A 22,937-nucleotide genomic window follows, 5' to 3' on the forward strand; every position below is an offset into this window, starting at 1 on the left:
TCCTCCCCCAACATGGTGGCCTAAGAATAGCCATAACATTTAGTAAAGCAAGAGAGTGACAGAACATGCAACCTCTAAGTGTTAATCTGAGGACCCTAGATATAACACACAGGTGAGGCATATGGGCACATTCACATATAAATCCACGAGTATGCATGAACACATGAATATATATATATATATATATATATATATATATATATATATATATATATATTCAATACAAATGAGCAACTCACCAGTCAGCACTCAATGGTCAACAGTGCTCAAGTAAATGAGGACAGGACTTGGTTCCTCGGAATGATTGTAGGCATACGCGCACTGCCTGCCATAGTGCTTGGTATGCACAAGGCACTTGAAAAAACAGTTTTAATCTTAAGATATATGGAAAAAAAGTTGATCACCTTTTCTGAACTTCTAGACCCTTCTAGGAAATAGTCTCCCTGAAAAATGTCCCAAGGAATATGCACCAGAGAACCTATAAAAACATTACTTCAGTTTAAAATTTTGCATTATCTAATTGAGGGTGAAGCCTTATGTTGGCCTTTGGGAATCACAGATATGTAAGGTATTGTGTGTAAAAAGGGAGGCAGACACAGATGTTACTAAGGAAATATGAGTCAGTCTGCTGCTGCTTTAACTCAACCCTTAAGTACCTGCTCCAGTTAAGTGTCTAGGATAGATGATTAAGTCTATGTCAGAGTAAAATTTCACACCTATTTTAAGTAGCTGCTCAGGAATGGCTAGGAATTTAACAGATAGGTCAAGTTCTTCTGTAAATAATGAGAAATACTTAAGACAAAACTCATCTGTGAGTCATTTAACACCAACCAAGACAGAATGGCACCTGTATAAGAGACCTTGGGTAATTTAGGAGAGTCCATCAACCACAAAAGTCAGAGATTTTGATGCTTTGTCAGGTTGCTCTTCCCACAGAACAGAGAAAATCTGACTCATGTAGGATCTAAGAAGATTTGGTAAACCCTAAAATTAGGGAAGCTTCATTTTGCTGTCCACAGGACTAAGAGAAGAGCAGTACTGGAAACTCCTGCCCTTTTCCTGAGAAATGTACCCTGATTTGACCTGTGTGTTCTTGCCATCTTATGGTCTTTTGTAGTTACAATAAAAACACAAAAGCCTTGAACTTTATTGGGCAGCCAGGTGTCCAAGTAAAATTTCACATAACTATGTATGAGAAGAGATGGTTGTCATTTCCATCTAATAGTTGAACTGAAAAGGAATGGGATGTGAAACTCAGTTGAGCATCTTCCAGGATGTGCTCCTCACATGGCTGGTCTTCCAAAATTAGCATGGAATAAAATAATGGGTAGGTATAGGACTATTCCAACCATTAAAATTTTAAAAATTAAAATTTAAAAATTTTAACTGTAGAAATAGGCATTTTATAAAATTTGACTTTTTTTCCCCTCTGGTGCTAAGGTATTGAACTCTAGAATTCTAAGCACATGCTCTTCCCCTTAGCCATTTCTGTTTGTGTTGGTTAGTTGTGTTTGGTTATACTCACATTGTTAGGAGAAAAGGCTCTAGAGCTTGTGTACCATATGAATGTAAGAGTTGATTAAATCTACTGATGAATATCCTTCTCTTTCCCCATTGAGGTTTCCTAGCAACAGAGAAGAGGCAGTGACAGGGAGGGGTAAAATCTGAAAATTTCCTGCTGTTTTTGGTAAACTATCATCTCTCTTTTAATATTAGATCCTTGTACAATATAGGCCTTAGGGTCGACAGAATAATAATACATGCTTATATCATGTTCCTAGTACCATTTGTATGATCTAAAGAGTGAATTTCCAAAAGAATGACAAGTATGGTAAAAAAAAAAAAAGGAATATTTTCTATTATAAACAGATACTTTCATAAAAACATCAAAAGCTGAATGATTTGATTTACTTTATGTATAATCACTAGATAAAAGGACAGTTTAGGCAGGCACCCATGGCTCATGCATCTAATAGTAGCTGCTTAAGAGGCATAGATTGGAAAGATTGTGCTTTTGAGGCCAGCATGGCAAAATGTGCACAAGACTTCATCTCAACCAACAGGTAAGCACAGCGGTATAAAGGTGAGATTGGAGGATCATAGCTTTAGGCCAGTCACATCCAGAAAAGGCTGGATGTGGGGATATACACTTGTCATTCTAGCTGTGGTAGGAAGAGTAATAAATAGGAGGGTTTTGGTCCAGTCAATCCTGGGCAAAAAGCTAGATCTTAGCTCCAAATTAATGAGAACAAACAAGGTTAGAAGTCTGCCTCAGTGGTAGAATGCCTACCTAGCAATCATGAAGTCCTGAGTTCAAACCCCAGAACTGCCTCTGAAAATGAGAAATTATTTTTAACTTCCCTCATTGTTTGTTGTCCAGTTTGTCATGACTTGTTGGTAATTTCTAAATAAGCAGAAAACAGAGTATTTGTTCTGAATATCTGCATCCCACTAAAAATGACAGCTGAATAACTCCAGCCCCATCTCACTCATGTTTGTCAGTAAAGTTATTTCCTTTCTCTCATTGAGTATATTATCTTCCATTTCTCCCTTTATTTCCTCCCCCTTTATATTTTATATATATGTATATATATGTGTGTGTGTGTGTGTGTGTGTGTTTGCTTTTATTGAATAATCTTAAACATTTTACTTTTCTACAGACATTTATGTGCTTTAAGTGGTAGATCACTTGGTTTAGCAAGCATGAGGCCCTGGGTTTAAACTCCATTACTGCCAATAATAATAATGATAATGATCATCATCATAAATAATCACAACAACAAAGAAAGGAAAACATTTTCTGTATTAAAAAGTACCTGGAAGTCTAGGAACAGGAAATAAATTTCAAGAGCTATAAAAATGTACAATAACCTAAAATCTAGACTGTTCACAATTATTATATCAACCATTCTCATTCATTGGTACATTTTCAGTAATAAATGCATCATTTTAACCATTGAGAATGATAATCACTTTTTTTTTTACTTTTTTTTTTGCCGGTCCTGGGGCTTGAACTCAGGGCCTGGGCACTGTCCCTGAGCTTCATTTTGCTCAAGGCTAGCATTCTACCACTTGAGCCTCAATGCTACTTCCAGCTCTTTCTGTTTATATAGTACTGAAGAATAAAACCCAGAACTTCCATGTAATTGTAACTCCTCTGTATGGTATTCTCAAAAAAAAAAAAAAAAAAAAAAAACCCCAGAAAGAGAGGAGAGGAATGCGAGTGAAAGACAGAACATCTTACAATAAGCAAAAGGAAAGAAATGTAAATATCACCTGGAAGAAATAATTGTATTATCAAAGCTTTTAGAATTGTATTGTCAAAGCGTATAGAATTCACAAACTTTATAGACCATGATAATGACAATTTGCCTTGTGAAGGTTAAAATATGTTTGTGACTTCAACTAAATATCACTATTCCACAATTCTCTGAAATAAGAGAAATTTAGGTAATAATAAAAACCTCAGAAAGTGTCAGAATAAAAAACACCCAGGGCTTCTTGCATGGTAGGTACGCACTCTTAGCACTGAACCACATTTCCAGCCGCATAATGATCACTCTTGAGATTACAAATAGTCTTTACAACATTCACAAGAAAGTTCATCTGAGGTTTGTACTCATTTTGTATGAAAGCCAAGCTCCACATGGAACCAAACTCCATGTTCCCTCTTTACTTCCTTGCTTGGGAAGGGTTAAAAATGAAAAGTGGGGTTCACATCTATTGTCACTGGAAGTAATGATTTTAAGAGAGACATACTCATTTTGTCGGGAATGGGAAGTATGTGAGCTTTCTGCTTGCCAAAGTGATTTCTTTCTTTCTTGTTTTTGGTAGAGCTTCATCAAGATAGTGTCAAAGGTAGGTTAAGAAAAGCCTTGTTATAGTCATTGCTGTAACAGAATGCTATACATAGAGGGGCTTATGAACAACAGAAGTTTATTCCTCACAGTCCTGGTGTCAGGTGAGGGTCCATTTCCTAGTTCATAAATTGGTACCTTCTCCACCTTGTGGAGGGAAGAATTTGGATCTCTTCTGCCCAATTCTTTTTTTAAAAAATTGCTGTTTTGAAGGTGATGTACAGATGGGTTACAGTAACGTAAGTCAGGTAAAGAGTACATTTCTTTTTTGACAATGTCACTTTTTCCCTCACTCTCTTCCAGTGTTTCCCATACATCCCCACCTACAAGTTGTATAGTTCACTTTCAACATAGTGTCTACTAACATAGTGTCTAGTGAGTATCACCACTGCGTTTGTTCACCCTTTGTCCCATCATTTCTGCCTCCCCCACCCCTGCTTGCCTTCCCAAAGACAAATAAATGGAAAAACAAGACCACAAAGAAAAGAAAACATAAACAGCAACAAAAAAGTCTCCTTTTTCCATTTCTTGGAGTTTATTCTGATAAATGTTATGTTGTATGATCAGATGCACTGTGCCTTTGTTACTCCCCTTACCCTTCTTTGCTTTCATTGTGTGTGAATGTCTAGAGTCCTGTATATTTTACCATATTCCAATGTGTATTAGATCTAGCTTCCATATATGAGAGAAAACACGTGTGGTTTGTCTGAGTTTGGCTTACTTCACTTGATATGATTTGTTCTAGGTTCATCCATTTCCCTGCAAATGACATAATGTTATTCTTTCTAATGCTTGTGCAAAATTCCATTGTGTATGTGCCACTCATCTCCTGAAGGACATTTGGGCTGTTTCCACAACTTGGCTATTGTGAATAGTGCATCAATGAACACGAATGTGCAGGTGTCTTTACAGTATACTCTGACCCCATTCTTGGAGATGGATATGAACACTCAGCCTGTAAAAGTCTGTCCATTCTGTTCTTCCTATATTAAAATTTTACTCCATATAAAACTTAGAAAACAACGCCACGTCCGAGTGAAGTGTTCCTGTGAGACTGATTGTTCTAGCATTTTTAGGAGCTCAGGCAGAAATGGACACTGATGTGCCCTGACTGTTTGTGCTATCTCCTCTGACTTAGAATATGGCTACAGCACAGTGGCTGTGATACTTCTCACGCTGGGCTCCATGCTTGGGTCCGTGCTGGTCCTTTTCCACGGCTGCCAGGACAACTACAATCTGATTTTACAGCTGTTCGTGGGCTTGGCTGTTGGAACACTCTCTGGGGATGCTCTGTTTCACCTCATACCACAGGTAATTGTTTTTTCCATTTCAGATGGGTGATAAAGAGTTTCTCTTTACTTGTAAACCCTGGAGGTATCTGTGCAAAATTCTGCAGTGACTTCAATAAATAGGGCAATATTTTATTTGGGAAAACATTATTTGTCCGCAACTTCTCAGCACTTGGAAGAGAGAAGAAAAGATCAAATATTAAGTTCACTACAGGCTATTCGTGTTTATAAGATTTTAAAAGAGGGAAAGTGTTGGGTCTTCATTCCTATGAAGTAAGATTCAGCAAACAAGTGCTAATCGTCTCTCAATAAAAATCACCAAGGGTGTGAGACGTTGTGCTGCTTTTTCTCCCACATCAGATCTATTCTCTTCTTCTCTTCTCATTTTCTGTCCCAGAAGTGTATATCTTCTCTGTTCTCCCGCAGACTGGAATTTTGATTGAGTTCAGCCACTAGGAAGTCAAAGAAAAAAAAACCCAAGAGGAGAGGAGAGCCAGACCGGGATGTTTCTTTGCAGCTCTCCCCTGGCTCTGACATCTGCTCTAAACATAGCTGGCTTGATCTCAGACTAGAGCTACAGGCCCTGTCCTCAACTCTTTTCTACTCACTGAACTTCAGTGAGAACATTGGTTGGAAACCAAACTCCTAAGCCAGAGACTCAACTCCAGAGTTTCCAATATGTCAGGTGTAGCCTTTCACCTCTCATTGCCAATTTACTAATGGCCATAAGGGCAGAAGTATCCAACCCATCTTCAAGGTACAGACATGAACTCAACGTTCACGTATAAGCCTTGGGGCAGGAGGTGAGAGGCACACCATGGTATGGTATGGAATGGAATTACTCTCCTTATGGAAGTATCTGTCCTATGAAGCTCTGCTGTTTGGTGAAGGTAATTTTGTTCTCTTGCCATAAAAGTGCTGTTACTCAGTTCTGTTGCCCCTGGCGTGCAAGAAAAGAGAGACTTAGAGAGAAGAGGGACTCGGAGACAAAATGGAGTTGGGATGCTCAAGTTTTATCCTGCTTTTGTTCATTTGGGCTCCCAAGTAAGGAAAGCAATGCTTTGCGGCACAAGCAGTTTCTAACTACCTGCAATGGCTTCCACTACCTTTTAGCCCTAAGGGTAGTAATGGTGTCCTGGGTGGCTGGTCTCTGCTTCATTATCCCTGTTCATGCTCTTCACCCTCCCTGGACCTCATCCAAGCCTCTCAATGGTTCTCTTTCTCTTTCATGATTTTATTTTTAAAATTATCTTTAAGTAATTGTACAAAGGAGTTGCCATCTAACAAAACAGTTTCTGAATACAATATATGTTGATAAGTGTCACCCCTTTCAAGATTCTCACCCATCCATTCCCTACCAATTCCATCCCTCCCTTTTCTTAATTTTGTAGGCTCTGCATTGGATTCTTGTCTGCATTTTCTCCCTCATCTGAATTCTCTTAAGACAAATATAAGCACTGCAGAGCTGGCCCTTTATGGAAGCTTTTTGAGGATGTGTATTGATCAGAAATGAAAGGACATGCATGTGGGATGGTAAAAGAGTTCAGAGGGAAGACTCTGCAGATGTTCTTGATCCCCTCTGAGATCTTCCAATGTGGGTGGAGACGATGGATCAATGCTCCTGCCTCTTTGGAAACGTGAGCTGTAAAAATTTCCACAAGTCTCTGGCAATTTCCTACAACCTTACAGGGTCACTGTTATTGCTTAGAGGCTCAATAATTACTTGATGTTCTGAAAAAAATCATAAAGTGAATGTTGGGGAAAATAAAACAAGCCATTATTAGTTTTAATTTCCCTCATAATTTAATTTTCTGGAAGTATTTCAGGGCTCTTACTGGCTTGAAGTGGTGGCTTAGCCTTTTTTTTCTAGGTCACCAGAGTGTTGGGCAGAGTTGTTTGCTAGCCAGGACAGCAGGAAACAACAGCAGAATACGAAGGCTGCCTGGGTTTCTATCCAAGGGGACGCAAGCTGCAATTAGGATGTTAAAATTCAATACATAACCTAATTTTAAAAAACAGTGAAGGAGGGGTAGGTTGGAAGGAGTGGGTGTGAATGTTGAAAGGGTTGACATTGATCAAGATGCCCTGTTTTCATAAACTTCTTTGGTGAATGGCAATTCCTTTGTACAAACAACTACTTAAAGATAATTAAAATAAATTAAAAAGAAAAAAAGAAAGAAAAGGCTGCAGAAAATAAATAGCCAAACGGGAAGGAGAGGGGTTCATGGGCAGGGACAGTAGAGGTGTTGATAATTGATGTTTCTCCCTCATTTCAGTTCTCTGTTTTCTTTAATGAATGTATATTCACATGAAAATAAAATGATAAAATAGAAAAAAATCACTCATTAAGGGTTATATAATAAAACTCCTGATTACAAATTACAAAAGGGGGAGGTGAAAAAAATGAACTCAGTTTCATGAAGTTTAGAAGGCAGGTTTGTTTTTTGTTTTGTTTTGTTTTTGGCTTGAGGAAATTAATGAGGATAAAAGAATTTTTAGCACAAGTATGGTGGGAAAAACATCAGTAGTCCCTGAATATAATTCAGATTTTCAAAGGTCTTGCAAAAGTGAAAGAAATATCATTGCTGGATTTCCTTCTACAATGGACCAAATTTATTCGACTTTATGAATCTGTATTTTATCCTGAGATTGGGGGTTTCTTCTGTTTGATTTAGATATTATAATTCTTTCACTTATGGGAAATAATTATAATTACAAGCTCTAAGTAGGTCTACATTAATGTTCTTACCAAAGGAAAATAGGACTAGTATCATGCACACCTACACACACACACACACACCAATACACAAATATACAAATTGTCCTTTGATATCTGCAGAAGATTGGTTTCAAGAGTCCTGAGGATATAAAATCTATGAATTCTCAAGTTCTATACATACACACACACACACACACACACACACACACACACACACACACACACACACACACACACAGAAGTTGCATGTGCCCTATGTATATCCTGTACAAATCCTCTTGTATTTAAATCATGCATAGATTACTTGTAGTACGTAGTTCGATGTCAATGCTAAGAAAATTGTTATACTGCATTATTCCAGAAGTAACTGCAAAATGTACTCACTCAGCATAGAGGCAATTTTTAAATATTTGCAATCCACCATTGGGTGAGTCTTATTGATATAGAATGCACAAATACATGAATATACAGGATTATGTATACCCACATAAATGCCTACACACAAATATATATGTGTGTGCATGAGCATCTATACTTAACTTTATACATGTATAATATTTTTGTCATTTAATTTACTCTCAGGGGCATCTGAAATCTGAAGCCACTGAGCTGTTACAAACTTTCCTCTCTTGAGGCAGGAATATGATGTATAATAATTTACTAAAAGAAGTCATGAAGCCAATCAGTGGGATGAGTCAGCGAGAAGAACATTCTCAATGTCTATCATATACTTTTTTTTTCTGAAAATACTGCTGGCCATATATATTACAATCTGTGGAACGGCTTCCAGAAGGATTTCTTACTTACCTGAGTAGCTATTGAAATTTTACTTTCATTGTAATTGTTTCTGGAGATACAAAAGAAAACCTCAAATGAATTGTATCTGTGTTCTGGACATAAAAATATATTGATACCTTATAAAACATTTCTAGGTAAATAGGTATAGATAGATAGAACTTCTGAAAAAAAATTCCAGCTGAGACATTAAGAATTACTGGGTACAAGGTGCAGGAGGCGGTGGACTCCATGGTGAAGAGTGTGGAGAGAGAGAACATCCGGAAGATGCAGGGCCTTATGATCCAGTGCAGTGCCACCTGCTGTGAAGATAACCAGGCGTCCATGCAACAGGTGCACCAGTGCATCGAGCGCTGCCGTGCACCTCTGGCTCAAGCACAGGCCTTGGTGACCAGTGAGTTGGAAAAGTTCCAGGACCACCTGGCCCAATGTACCATGCATTGTAATGACAAAGCCAAAGATTTAATAGATGCAGGGAATAAGGAGCTTCAGGTAAAACGGCAGCTGGACAGTTGTGTGACCAAGTGTGTGGATGACCACATGCACCTCATCCCAACTATGACCAAGAAGATGAAGGAGTCTCTCTCATCCACTGGAAAATAAAAGTCTTTGCTAGTGACCATGGGGCTTGGGGTAGGGAATCTATTTAATAAGAGAAATGGGAATAATCTTAGTCTTTTAAGCAAAGTTTAAAATGAAGAAACTAAGGATGGTAACAAGTTTCAGGCATATTTCACTTGCCTGTGGACCCTGGTTCTTTTGTGTTTTAATTATAGAAAGTGAAATGGAAAACACTGGTGCTAAAATTTCAGTCATGATAGAATGGGAGAGTGTTCTAGAGCCTAAATTTCATATGGCAAGTGCTTTTCTTGGCAGTAGAGGTCTCCATGTACCAAGCCAGAGATCCTCCATGTACCAGATTCTTCTTATTACACAAGATGCAACAGGTTGGCATGTTCCTATAACCCAACTCTAACCTGGTGAAGTTTGAGGATGGTGTGTGTCTATTGCCCACTCCTGTTTACTATAAGTATCACAACACCAATTTCCATGAATTGTAAAGCAAATTCCAGCAGATGACTAATTTAGAAGGGGAAAAAATGCTTCTGGATCTTTAGTTTTGCTTGGTTTTGTTTTATATACAAGAACATGAGATTTAAGATACAGACTTGGAAGAAATAGTAGTTTGAATGGGAACTTAAATGGTTCCTTTTGCCATTAAGATATAAATTTGAAATTCTGACATTGCGTTTTTCAGCCTACAGACTTCCTCCACTAGCTAATAACCCCTGAGGCTTTTTGTAGCAGACTGATGGGACGGTCTTGACAGTGATACTTCCCATTGGAAGGAAAAGGGATACATAAATACAGCATTCAGTAATAAACACTAAAATAGGAACTATTGTCTAGTTGAGAGAATTGTAACATACTAGAACCCAAAAGCCCTCAATTTTGTAGAACAGAATGGAATACAAGCCTAAACCCAGCATTATTTACTTAGTCCCTGAATTAAGAGCCTAATTGATACCATCCTGTGGGCACAGAAAGTTCAAAAATTAAGCAACTTAAGCTAAGAGAAGCTGCAACAACCTTATAGCAAAGAACATAGACACAGACTCATTGCCAAATACCAGTTTGCCTGGAATCTTTACCAAATGTGGTGTTTCTGCTCTAGCAAAGCATGGCACCTTTTCAGTGGGGACCATGTTACTTTTTAAGCCAACTTATTACTTGAAACTATAATATAGCCTGTTTGCTGTGACAAGGCTATGATATATATATTTTCCTAGTGGTATGATTTTAAATGACCTTATATTGTTTTCCCACTATCTAGATGATGACTATTTAACTTTCCCAATATGCTTCTTGTTATATGTGAAATAAATTTCTTATGATATCCAAAGAAATGGGAAAAAAAAGAATTGGGTACAAATCTGGGCTAATTTCAGAAATAAACCTTAGGAGCCATTCTGATATTTAGCACAAGGTATTTAAAACTCTCCTTTATTTTCTATCGTACACATTTTATTTGACCCTAACTAAACTATATAGTGGGAGTATTCATATATCTCAAAAGCAAAATGTATTATAAATAACTTCAGTTGTCATGGGAAATCCTCAGCCTGTAGTCTAATATTATTCAACCACTATGATTGCCAATTAATAGTGAAGTCATCCAAAGTAACTTCCTTCCTTCTTTCATTTTTCTTTTTTATCTTTTTTTTTTTAAGGTTCTTGGTTTCCATAGGCAGGAGGCGCCAGAGTTTGGACATTTCCATGAGAGCAGAAGTCATATTTGGAAACTGTTGGGGTTAATTGGAGGCATCCATGGATTTTTCTTGATAGAAAAATGTTTTATTCTTCTTGTTTCATCACATGCCAAGGTATATTTTACTTCTCACTTATCTTTTGGCTTTGAGGTTTTGATCATTTACATTCCTAAATGTCTGCAAGGTTCCCTTTTATGTATCACAAAGTAAGGTCATTTTGTGTAGAGATAGTGATTGACGATAGATAGGTAAATATGTGGTAAAAGTCATCCAGCAAAATGCAAATAGTAGGATCAATGAAGTGGATGTGTTAAGTAGTAGCTTGTTGATATATTTGAAACTTTTTGAGAATAAGTAGAATCAAGGCTTTGAGTGCATTTCAAATGAAAATTTATAACAATTATATTTTAGTGAGGGAAAATTGGAAGGGTTCTTTGTTCATTTGTAGGAGCTGGAGTTCAAGCTAGGATATTATAGTAATTGCAAGATTAGTATTGCTAGCTTCAATCACAGCACTTCTCTAAAAACTTACGAAATGAGCTTCTGCAAAATCTCTCAAAGACTATAAAAAGTTCTTGGTCCTCTCTCATAGATCACATTCTTCGACTGAAAAAAACTAAATTATAATGCCAATATACCAACCTATAACTTACAGCTAGATAGAAATTTAATGAGCTTGGACATGAGTGAAAGAAAGGTCAAATATCCAAATATTCAGTGTGTTCAGATTGACCCTGAGCTTGCCATGACTTAAAATGATCTATAAGAATGCAATTTTAAGATTCATGTTATAGAATAAAATAAAAGAAATATAAATATTTACAAGTGCTTTAATTAGTGAATATATTTTTGGCAATATTAGTTTAATAGTTCTGTTCCAATATAGGTTTTGTTTTCATTTTTGTTTTGTCAGTTATGAGACTTGAACTCAGAGCCTGGGCACTGTTGCTGATTTTTTCTGCTTAATGCTAGAACTCTACCACTTTGAGCCATAGCACCACTTCAATTTTCTGGTGGTTAATTGGAGATAAGAGTCTCACGGACTTTGCTGTCCAGGCTGGCTTCCAACAATGAGATCCTCAGATTTCAGCCTTCTGAGTAGCTAGGATGACAGGCATGAGCCCCCAGTGCCCAGCTATAATAGAGTTTTGATGATTGTCATTTTGGTGTCTATATCAGGAGTATTCAAAATTAAATTTTGCATAAATTTTAAATTTTTAATAGAGATTTAAATACAATAAGATAATGTAAATAGAATAAAACCATGTCACCGGGCACCAATGGCTCACGCCTGTAATCCTGCTACTCAGGAGGTTGAGATCTGAGGATCATGTTTCAAAGTCAGCCCGGGCAGGAAAGTCCGTGAGACTCTTTATCTGCAATAAACCTCTAGAAAACTCAAAGTGGCACTGTGGCTCGAGTGGTAGAGGGCTTGCCTTGAGCTGAAGAGCTGAGGGATAGCACCCAACCCCAGAGTTCAAGCCCCATGACTGACAAAATAAATAAATAAATAAAAGAATAAAACCAAGTTGTCTTCAAGACTTTTAAAATCATAAGTAGACATTGTTGAAATTGCATTCCCTGGCCTCAAGCTCCTTCTGACTCAGTCTCCCAAATGCTAGGATTAATTCAACTTGAAGTTGTACTCTTTTTAAAATTATATTTTTATTATCTTTAAGTAGTTGTACAAGGGGGTTACCATTCAACATGTCAGTTTATGAGTACAATGCATCTTGATCAATGTTCACCCCTTTCATCATTCTCCATATCTTTTCCAACTCTACCCATCACCAATTTTTCTAGTTTTGTAGAATATACATTGAATATGAATGAATTCTGCCCCCTTCCTCTCTTCATTCATACATCTCCCCTTTCATTTTTCTCCCCTTCCCCCTTCTGACCTCCAACATCAATACCAGCTTCCTGGTATTCATTTGGTTAGATTGTAAGTTAGTTGTTCTAAGGAGTTAGGCCATTTGATTTCTCCCCTGCATATACCACCTTGGACTAATACATCTTGGGCACATGTATATGACCTTGTACATGTTTACTTACATCATTATAAATTAGATCTTGTTTCCACATATGAGAGAAAATCTTAAAATATCTTGAGCATGCATGAGGTTTGTTCTTGGTGACATTTAATAGGTATTTTTTTGTGTGCCACCTACTAGATAAGTGTGCAAAGAACCATGGGATTGGCCAGGTTGGCTCCTGGGCTCCATACTAATTTTCAACCATCCTCCATCTAGCAGGGCCTGTCCTCAGCTAATGGGCACGTGAGACATTGCCACCATCTTACGTCCAACTCTGATTTAAGTGACCAGTCAGGCAGAGGCAAATCTGCCTCAACTATCCTATTGGTAGGTTCCAAATGTGTAGCTTTCTACTGATTTGATTGCCTTCTATCCTTCATTCTCCAATGAATTGATGGGAATCAGTAGTTTACATATGGCATAGAATCTACTCCTGATTGGCCTATTCTTGACCATGATACAAAGAGTATTTGGGAAACTTTGTGAAGCACTCAAAAGCTATTTTAAAGAGCAAGAAGCACTCTGAAACATGGCTGATCAGTGTGTCATCATGATCAATATTCATTGGTTTATGTGCAGGATTTTTGTAAGCCAATTGACCTTTATGTTTTTCATTCAGTATGTTCGGAAGCCATTTTTTAAGGTTGATGCTAATACTTGTTGAACAAGAGTTTCATTCATCTGGGACCAGAGTATTCATTTCATAATGCAGGAGGCAGGCAACTCTGTTTAATGAGGTATTTCTAAGTAAATGCCTTTCAGTCTACTGAACTTTATGCAATCAAATCTTTCATATGGATTCTTAAAGTAATATTCCTGTTGTATTTCTGAAAGAAAAAGAGTATAGAGACAGAACAAATAAGAAAGTAGTCTACAAATGACTCCTATAACCATCACTTTGGTCATCTAAAAGGTCATATATAGAAAGGTTGACAGTTCAAGAACAGATTCCTGAGCAGAGAAATAAATTATAGACAGCAAGAGAAGTTGGGCAGTAGATTGCAGATCCAATGCTAACTCAGACTTGACAATATTAAAATGTTCAGTTTGATGATTTTTAAGACTTTGTGACATTTATTAGATACTAAAATGTATCTTCTATTTGATTGAAAGGCCCAAAGTCCAAAATATAAGCAAATCTCTAAAACTGTTTTGAACTCTGAACACTCCAGCATGCTAACAAACTCAGTGTTCCCTTTGTATTTAAGCTGAGACTTCATCAGAAAGTGAAACAGAAATCTGATGACTTTTCTTTTCCAGGAAAGTATAGGTTGAAAGAGGAAAAGTCGTAATTCTTCCCAGTCAACCTGGAACTTTGCATGTTTGCTTCTAAATTCCTGTTTTGTTTTGTTTTTGAGGGAAGAATTCTAGAATAAATCATTGAGAAGCATCATCCAGTAGTTCTTCACATTTTTTTGTCTGCAGTACTGAGGTTGAACTCAGGACTCACCTTTGAAGCATACCTCCAGCCCAGAGATTCAGTCTTTTAACTATAGAGCATTTTGATTAGAATTTGGCTTTTTATACAAATTGAACACATTGTTTCTAGATCCACTCAATTTCTAAAACTGTATCTTATGGGCTGCTTTTACTCCTTAGCTTTCCTTCTCCCCAAGTAACCCATCTCTGTGTGTGTGTGTCTGTGTGTGTCTGTGTGTGTGTGTGTCTGTGTGTGTGTGTCTGTGTGTGTCTGTGTGTGTGTGTGGCCACATAGATACCAGTCCTGGCGCTTGAACTCAGAACTTGGGCACTGTCCCTGAGTTTTGTTTTGTTTTGTTTTGCTCAAGACTAATGTTCTACCACTTGAGCCACACTTCTACTTCTGGCTTTTTGGTGCTTATTACTGGAGGTAAGAGTCTCATGGACTTTCCTGCCTAGGCTGGCTTCAGATTGCCTCCTAAGTAGCTAGGATACAGGCATGAGCCACTGGCTGTCCATCTTTTGAATTCATGCTATTATTTTAGGAAAATTTACTCTCTGTCTTTATAAGAATAAAAAAGATGCTTATGTCTCATATTAAGTTATTGTCAGTTTCTACTACCTTGGGTGATGAATCATTTGATATGCTTTTTAAAGGCTAGTTTAATAGTGGATAAAAGACATTTTCTTCATAGAATTGGTTATGAATCTGAGGCATGAAAAGGTAGTGTCCATCCAAAATTGAACTACAAGTCAATCTTTAAAGTTGTATAATTGTAACTCATAGAAGGCAATTTCAAAGTTTTACCTCTCTGTCTTTTGAAAGGACGAGCATTTAAAATAATCTATTCTATTTGTATTTTCTAAGTCTGTTGATGAACTTTGTAAATTAGCAAGATTCTTTTGCTGACAGGCAAAGTAATAAAAAGGAAAGCTATGCTACAATCAATGAAATTGAGTGTTAGGGTTTCCTCTCTACCCAGAATGCACCGTCTGCGTACAGATCAATGCCAGATGGATTTTGAGTGAATTCTAGATCCTCAACTCACTTTTCAGGAGGTGTGCCCTGTTTTAATACAGCTTCTGAGTCTCATAAAGTTTTCTCAATTGAAGAGTCAGAATACAGACTGTCTGAATGGCCTTCACTTCTCTGTAGAGGAGAGGGCTCTAGTCGGGATGCTATCTCATCTAAATGTAGTACAAAGTGTTCACTGATGTTCATTTCTTCATTATCTGTTGCCTATGAAACTTAGTGGTTCTCATATGCATTTAGAGTATTACAATGTCTTGTAAAAATCCACCAAACTCTTCAGATGGTTCCTATTTCATGCAGACATGATTGTTACTTGCTGCTCATCAGTCATTTTCTCATTTAAAATAGAGAGGCCCAGAAGATTCACAGGCAGCTGAGACTCCTGTAGGAAGCACTACAGCCTTGAGTAGAAAATGTAAGTATCAATTATAGGAAGCCAAACTCTAAATGGAGAGATACCTGCTTTCAAATATGTCAAAGTCATATGGATTTTCATATCGGCTAACTATTTCATTCTGAAAAATTTTACAATGAATTGTTTACAAAGAAGACCCATTCTTATCTGTCTCCCAAGCATACTATGCATTAATATCAATCTTTTTCCAAATTGCTTTCCCCAATTGTTTAAGACTGGCTCCCTGAATTCTTTTATTTGTGTGTCTGTGTCTGTGTATTTGTTTGTCTGTCGATCTCTATCTGTCTACCTGCCTGTCTTATCTATCACTTATCTGTGTAGGTTTTTAAAAATAATGTTTACTTGATGCTTGAGAATTCATCCAATTTCATAAGGCTTATTTGATGTTTGAGAAACCATCCAATTCTCTACAACATATTGAGGTAAGAAAAAAAAATTATCTAAATGATATAAATGAAGAGACCAATTGTCAGACAGGTTAACTCACTGCCCAAGACTGTATTCCTCAGAATTGAAGAACTAAACAAATGCTACTCACATACTATTCATTTTTCTGTGATCGTTAATTTACGCACACAGCTATGGTTTCCTCTCAGATCGTTTATTCAAGAAATATTGAAAGCACTGTAGTTCAATGTTAAAGGACTGTTTAGCATCCTGGAGGCCTGGGGTTCAATCCCTAGTACCACCAAAAAGAGTTTGAAAATGTACTGTTTTGGGCAATAGATAAACTGGAGAAGAAAATAAGACAGTACTTAGTCACAGTTACCATCTCATTGGGATATAAATACTGCTGGTAGCATATGTGTTATTATAACAATGGGTATTTTAAGTGTTTCAAGTACATTAGTTCATGCCATTGATTTATTTGATTTTAAACAAATAATTATGTAATTACATATTCTGATGAGTTCTGCTTTCAGCACCTTGATGATACTGTTTTTCCTCAATAATTTTTAGCTCTGGAATTAATGTAGAATGTTTGACTCCATCTAGTTCCACAATAGCCTTTTTTTTACTTGTTAGTTTTTTTAATTTTGAAAGGAAGAAACACTTTTTCTAAGTCAACGTAGGAGCAGGAAGTGGGAGCAGTTGAACAGTGATGGTCTTATTCAAAGTTCTTCCTGATATCTTTCCATGTCTGATGGCAAGCTTGGCATGGACAGGGTAAATCCAAATCAAAGCCCTCAGCTGGTATGATTTTGGGGGGGGAGGGTCCGGTTGTGGGGTCTGAACTCGGCCTGGGCACTGTCCCTCAGCTCTTCAGCTCAAGGCTAGCGCTCTACCACTTAAGCCACAGTGCCACTTCCGGCTTTTTTTTTCTTTTTGCTTATGTGGTGCTGAGGAATCGAACCCAGGGCCTCATGCATGCAAGGCAAGCACTCTACCACTGAGCCACCTTCCTAGCCCTCAGCTGGTATTTTGCCAGAATCACCCTTACTTAGCTTGCTCACTTGTTTCATATTACCTTATTCATAGAATTCAATTTGTATTTCAAAAAATGGATGTGTAAATCTTATTCACAGTCAATTTGAAACAAATCACATTAGTCCAAATCCATATTTCACCCTAGAAAATTTCATATAGTACAGAAAAGTGGAATTTGATCACTAGACACACAAGCAAAAGTAATGTACTATAGATATTTCTTTAATGAGTACATTAAATTACCAGGAAATGCCAATCTTTAACTAGATAATATTTTCATTATCTTAAGCAATATACATATATCTTTGTGCTTTATATGCGAATGTGTATGTTTGCCCTGTGGCTTGCTATCCAAATCTGACATTTAGAAACCCATTAATCAAAGATACTAAGAAACAGCAAAAATACCCTACTGTTTCCTAGTAGGGTATATAATGGCTGGGTCTTCTCTTTGAATATATTCCATTAGTATCAAAAGTACGTGAAGGCATGTGGAAATCACAATTTTATTAACATGCTGCAGTGCAGTCAAATGTATCACTTTAGATTAAAATTATTTTCCCAAAGAAGAGCTTCATCTCCAAAAATTTCCAGGAAGAGCTAAGGATTTTAATACCATTACTAGACCCAGACAATATCCAGGCATTGCCAATAAGAATTTCCTGAATTCAATAACTTGATATTCATTTGTGTGTTTATGACTATTTCCTGAAACTGCCCATTTCTAGTGAATAAGAAGATGGGTTAGAAAACCACAAGAAGGATCTAGGTTCTAGAGTGATATCTGTCGATGAGTATCATTTCCGGAAGCAAATTGCACACACCATTTTTATAAAGCAGTTAATATAACCCTCTCCTGCCTGAAAGTCTGGGCTATGAGTGTCAGTTACTGAAGTTACTTTTCTATGATGTATAATATGCACTGTATCAAATTACATCTCTCTGTCTGTCTCTCTCTTTCTCTTTCTCTCACTTGCTTGCTCACTCACTTTCCTACTCTCTTGATCTCTCACTTGCCATTACTGGGACTTAAACTCAGGGTCTTGAGCTCTTGCTTGGCTTTTTCACTCCAAGTTGGTACTCTACCACTTGAGTCACACCTCCACTCCTGGCTTTTTTTCCTGGTTAATTGAGGAAAAGAATCTCACAGATGTTTTTTGCCCTGGCTGGCTTTGAACTTCAAGCCTTAGATCTCAGCTATCTAAGTCTCTAGGATTACAGTGCCCAGCTACATTTCCCAAATATGGTACCAAACCTTACAACGGCAGAGCCACAATCAATCTCAGACCATGTGCCGAGCAGAAATCTGAAGGAACCCTCTTCCTATCCCTGTTAGATGGAATTATGAGAACAATGTGTTCAGTTCTAGTAATCTCAACAACCACTACCTACATCTATTGTATTTTCACCTGAATAGTGAATGCTTTAGATGATTAGATGGCGAGACTCTTCCTATCAAATGCTACACCTGGCCAATTGACTTTCAAAACACTCTTCATGTCAGTCATTCAACTCTGCAGTTGGCTTAGAACATATAATTTGAGGCTGGTGTGGGGAACAACCCTGCAATTCTGCCCATTAAAATCCAAAACCCAATTACAATAGCCAAATTATTTCATCTTCTCTCTCTTAATCAGATAATGTGTATTATGTAACAAAGTGCTATGAAACCAGAAGCTTCTCTCTATTTTTCCTTCAATATCTGCATGGCCTAGTGCTGAAACTTGTTTTTCAGGAAGACAAGGGGACAAGGGCATTGAGTCATGGTACCTTGAGCTAACTTGGGCCAGAAGAGCCATTTGCGGTACTGTTGTAGCTGCAGTTTGGGCACTGAATGAAGCATTTTAAGAGCATCGCTAGCATAATAAATGGTAACCCAATGAAGTAGTAATGGCAGAAAAAAATACTGCTAGAGATGGATGGGAGGACACTCGGGCCCAGAAGAATACTTTTGGAAAATCAGCTCCCCATTTTTGTCATTTTTCAGGGAGGTTTCTCTGCACCCATTCACACTACTATAACAAACTACACAACAGAAATTTCTTCTTCACAGACCACAGATCAAGGTAGGCAAGGGCCTACTTTCTGATTCACAGATGATACTTTCTTACTGTCTTCTCCCATGAAATAAAGGAGAAGAGAACTCTGACATCGCTTTTTACTGTTCTAATTCCATTCATGAGGATGTTGACCTTTTCTCCTACTCACCCTACCAAGGCCCTGAATCTTAATTCCATCACGTTAGGAAAGGACACTTCAGTGTATGAATAGGAGCACAAGCATTCAAAATGATATTCATTTGCTATACTTCCATAATCCACTGTGTAAGCCATGAAATTACTTGCATTCTGTTTTTGTTACATGCCTGAGAATTTTTCTAAAAAATTTAAAGGCATTGTCAAATAATTTGGAGTTGATTAATTACTCTGGACACTGTAAAACCTGCATATCCTTTTGTCTTGAAATTGTGTTTGTATAAGGGTTAACTATTTATAGGAACATTTGATATTGTACAAAGTAGACTGTGATAACACCATTGAGAATCTTTTTATATTTTTTGTTAGGCCCTACTTCTTGTGAATACTCTCAAAGAAACTTGGTAATATTTATTTCAGTATCACCAAAAAATAGTGCAAGGTCCTTCAGCCATTACAAAATGCATTAAAAACTCACCAATGGAAAAAATCATTGGCCGTATTGAGAGAGGCTATAATATTTTAATTTATATCTTTTGTCCTAGTTAGACAAGATAAAATAGTAAATGCCAGCACATCATTTACCTCATTATTGTTAGACTTGTTAGTAAAAGAATAACCATTTCAAGCTCACTAATTACTATAATTGCATGTCCAGTCTTAACTTATTTTAAAAGCAGAAATGAAGTGGGGTTTATTGAATTAAACATGTATTAGAATGTCACAGGTGGATGGGTAGGTTGGTGGAATGAAAGTTGGATTGGCAGAGTTCTGTGGTAGCTACTGCTCTGCTAATGCTTCTCATCCCCTCTTTTTAAATATAAATATTTAGGCAACGCCATTAGCTTGTTGGCCATAATGATACTGGTTGGGGACAGTCTGCATAATTTTGCAGATGGTCTAGTAATAGGAGCAGCATTCACATCATCATCGGAATCAGGAGTGACCACAACGATGGCTATCTTGTGTCATGAAATTCCACACGAAATGGGTAAGTCCAACACTTATTCTTTCCTGCTCATTGAAAAAGTCAGAATAATTGTAGTTTGACACGCTTATATATATTTTTCCAATGAATAAATGCTGAAAGAGGAATAATTTCCATTTGTAATTCACATAAACCATAAGGGAATTCACAACACTGTTCCTATACCTCGTAACAGAATTCAAGTAGACTCCTTTATGATCTGTCCAACAGTGAGAAATAGCTCTGTGTGGAGAATTCCAGAGAATTCTGTATGGGAGAGAATTATGCAGAGAAATCTCAGTTCAAAGAACATTGGCAAGGACTTTAAAGTGTGTGTGTTGAACATGGGAAAAAATATTAGCAGAAGAAATTTGCCCATTGTGGCAGAAAGTAGGCCAACGAGGTATAGTAACATTTAAATTAAAGCCAAACCATGATTGCATCAACCTTATTTATACGAAAATGATTAAAGCCAAAGATAAAGTTGAAATGACAGGCGTGTGGTAGTGGATACACAAAGCTCTCTTTCTGGATAACCTCAGCGGCCTTGTAATTTAAACCTGCCTCCCGGAAACCAAGTTGGGATAGACGAGAATCTTCTCAAACAGACCCAGAGGCGGTACACACACACACACAAACACACACACACACACACACACACACACAGACACACAGACACACACACAGACACACAGACACACACCACACACACACACACACACACACACACACACACACACACACACACACACACACACACACACACACACACACACAGGCCCTAAAAGAGATTAGCCCTTATTTTTCTGCTTCCATTTCATGTTTGCATTGTCGCTCAGACCTTTACCCAAAACCCTGTTGCCAATGCATTATTTGTGTGTGTACACACGTACGCATGCATGACTTTGTGCGCATGGCACTAGTACCAGAGCTAAACTTAGAGCCTTAATGTGTCACTTGCCTTTTCCCACTCAAGGCTAGCACGCTACACTTCTGCTTTGGCTTTTTGCTGCTTAGCTGGAGATAAGGGTCTCTCAGATTTATCTGCCCAGGCTAGCTTTGAATCATGATCCTCAGATCTGAGCCTCATGAGTAGCCAGGATTAGAGGCATGAGCCACCAGGGCCAGCCTTGCCAATGCATTATTGACTTTTTGGAGTAAATTATCCAAGGTCCTTTTTGATCTCATTAAAATATACCAGGCCTGGAAGCCATACCCTATGGTCCTTAGTTTAGCTGCTATGATAGTGGAACAGCACCCACTTCTTAACCTCAAATGTGCATATTACACATGGGGAAATCACCAGGGAAGGGACTATGGCAGCCCATGGCAAGCAAAGAGATTTCAAGACCTCTTCCTCAGACCAGTTATAAAATGGAACTAAGAAACAGAGCCCCCAGACTGTCTCTTCTATACAGTGTTCGTCTCTTCTCAATCCGCAAGACTAAGAAATGAATATTCTCAGTGTATATCTTTCTCTTTCTTTGAAGAAAAGATGTGGAGAGAGGGTGTTTTTTTTAAAATCTGTACTCATCAAGGCAGTAGAACCACTTTTCACAAAGAAAAATTGTTTTCACACTTGATCTTAGCCAAAAGGCCGAGAAGTGATAGAAAAATTGTTTTCTAAACCACCTTTTGCAACAATTTGAAAATCTCTAAGTAGTTTTATCCTTCCCCATAGTAATTCCTATATAAATGAAGTCACAAAAGCTCAAATAATATGATTTCCCCTGTCAAGTTCCAAGGCAAAAAGAGTTATAATCCCTGGGTCAGAGAGTGACTCTGTCTTGCATTTATCGAACTCGAAAATGCCACAAGATAACAAAAACTGTAGAAAATGTCAGAGACCTCCATGATCAGACTATATTTAGGACAAGCCAGAGGAAGAAAATGCACATTGCAGCTAACATGAGTTGGCTGTGAACCCTACAGAAACATAGGAAAGCGGTTTATTAACTGGTCTGTCAATGTTACTTGTGAAATTGGTTCCAGTTGCTGAACTCTGAAGCAGACTTGCACTGTACTGTATCATCAAAGGTGTCTAGTGAGATGATAATTACACTTCCCTTTTCCTCTTAAACTTCAGGAGATTTTGCTGTTCTTTTAAGCTCTGGGCTTTCCACTAAGACTGCCATCCTGATGAATTTTCTAAGTGCTCTGACTGCCTTCATAGGACTGTACATTGGGCTCTCAGTGTCCGCTGACCAATGTGTCCAAGACTGGATCTTAACCATTACTGCTGGAATGTTCTTATATTTATCATTGGTGGAAATGGTAAGCATTGTGACTTTTCTGTTTTTCTTTCTTTTTCTTTTTTATTGTCAAGGTGATGTACAGAGGGGTTACAGTTACATAACTAAGGTAATACGTACATTTCTTGTCAAACTTATACCCCTTCCTTCATTTTTTCTACACACTCAAAATGTAAAAGCAATTCAGAAAACAGAATTAATATGGCAGGGAAAACAGGAAGAATAATATTCACCCTATATTATTTCCTTCTATTGAAGATAT

At 37.5% G+C, this 22,937-nt stretch overlaps 1 protein-coding gene and 1 pseudogene across 5 annotated transcripts in view; both read left to right on the plus strand.

Annotated features, from left to right (window-relative positions):
* The window catches only part of Slc39a12 (solute carrier family 39 member 12), a 65,802-nt gene that overhangs the window by 23,384 nt on the left and 19,481 nt on the right, over positions 1–22,937 (plus strand). For 3 of the 5 annotated variants that reach the window (XM_069990448.1, XM_069990450.1, XM_069990449.1), the window contains 6 exons: positions 4,996–5,168; positions 10,892–11,044; positions 13,183–13,293; positions 15,767–15,833; positions 20,289–20,447; positions 22,510–22,697. In XM_069990448.1, the coding sequence (XP_069846549.1) occupies positions 4,996–5,168; positions 10,892–11,044; positions 13,183–13,293; positions 15,767–15,833; positions 20,289–20,447; positions 22,510–22,697 (851 nt within the window). The remainder of the gene's footprint in view (positions 1–4,995; positions 5,169–10,891; positions 11,045–13,182; positions 13,294–15,766; positions 15,834–20,288; positions 20,448–22,509; positions 22,698–22,937) is intronic. The other 2 variants (XM_069990451.1, XM_069990452.1) reach the window with 2 other exon arrangements.
* On the plus strand, positions 8,874–9,263 carry LOC138806194 (protein FAM136A pseudogene; annotated as a pseudogene).

This window comes from Dipodomys merriami, unplaced genomic scaffold (genome assembly GCF_024711535.1).
Source record: "Dipodomys merriami isolate MVZ:Mamm:240054 unplaced genomic scaffold, mDipMer1.0.p SCAF_4, whole genome shotgun sequence".
Taxonomy (NCBI): Eukaryota; Metazoa; Chordata; class Mammalia; order Rodentia; family Heteromyidae; genus Dipodomys; species Dipodomys merriami.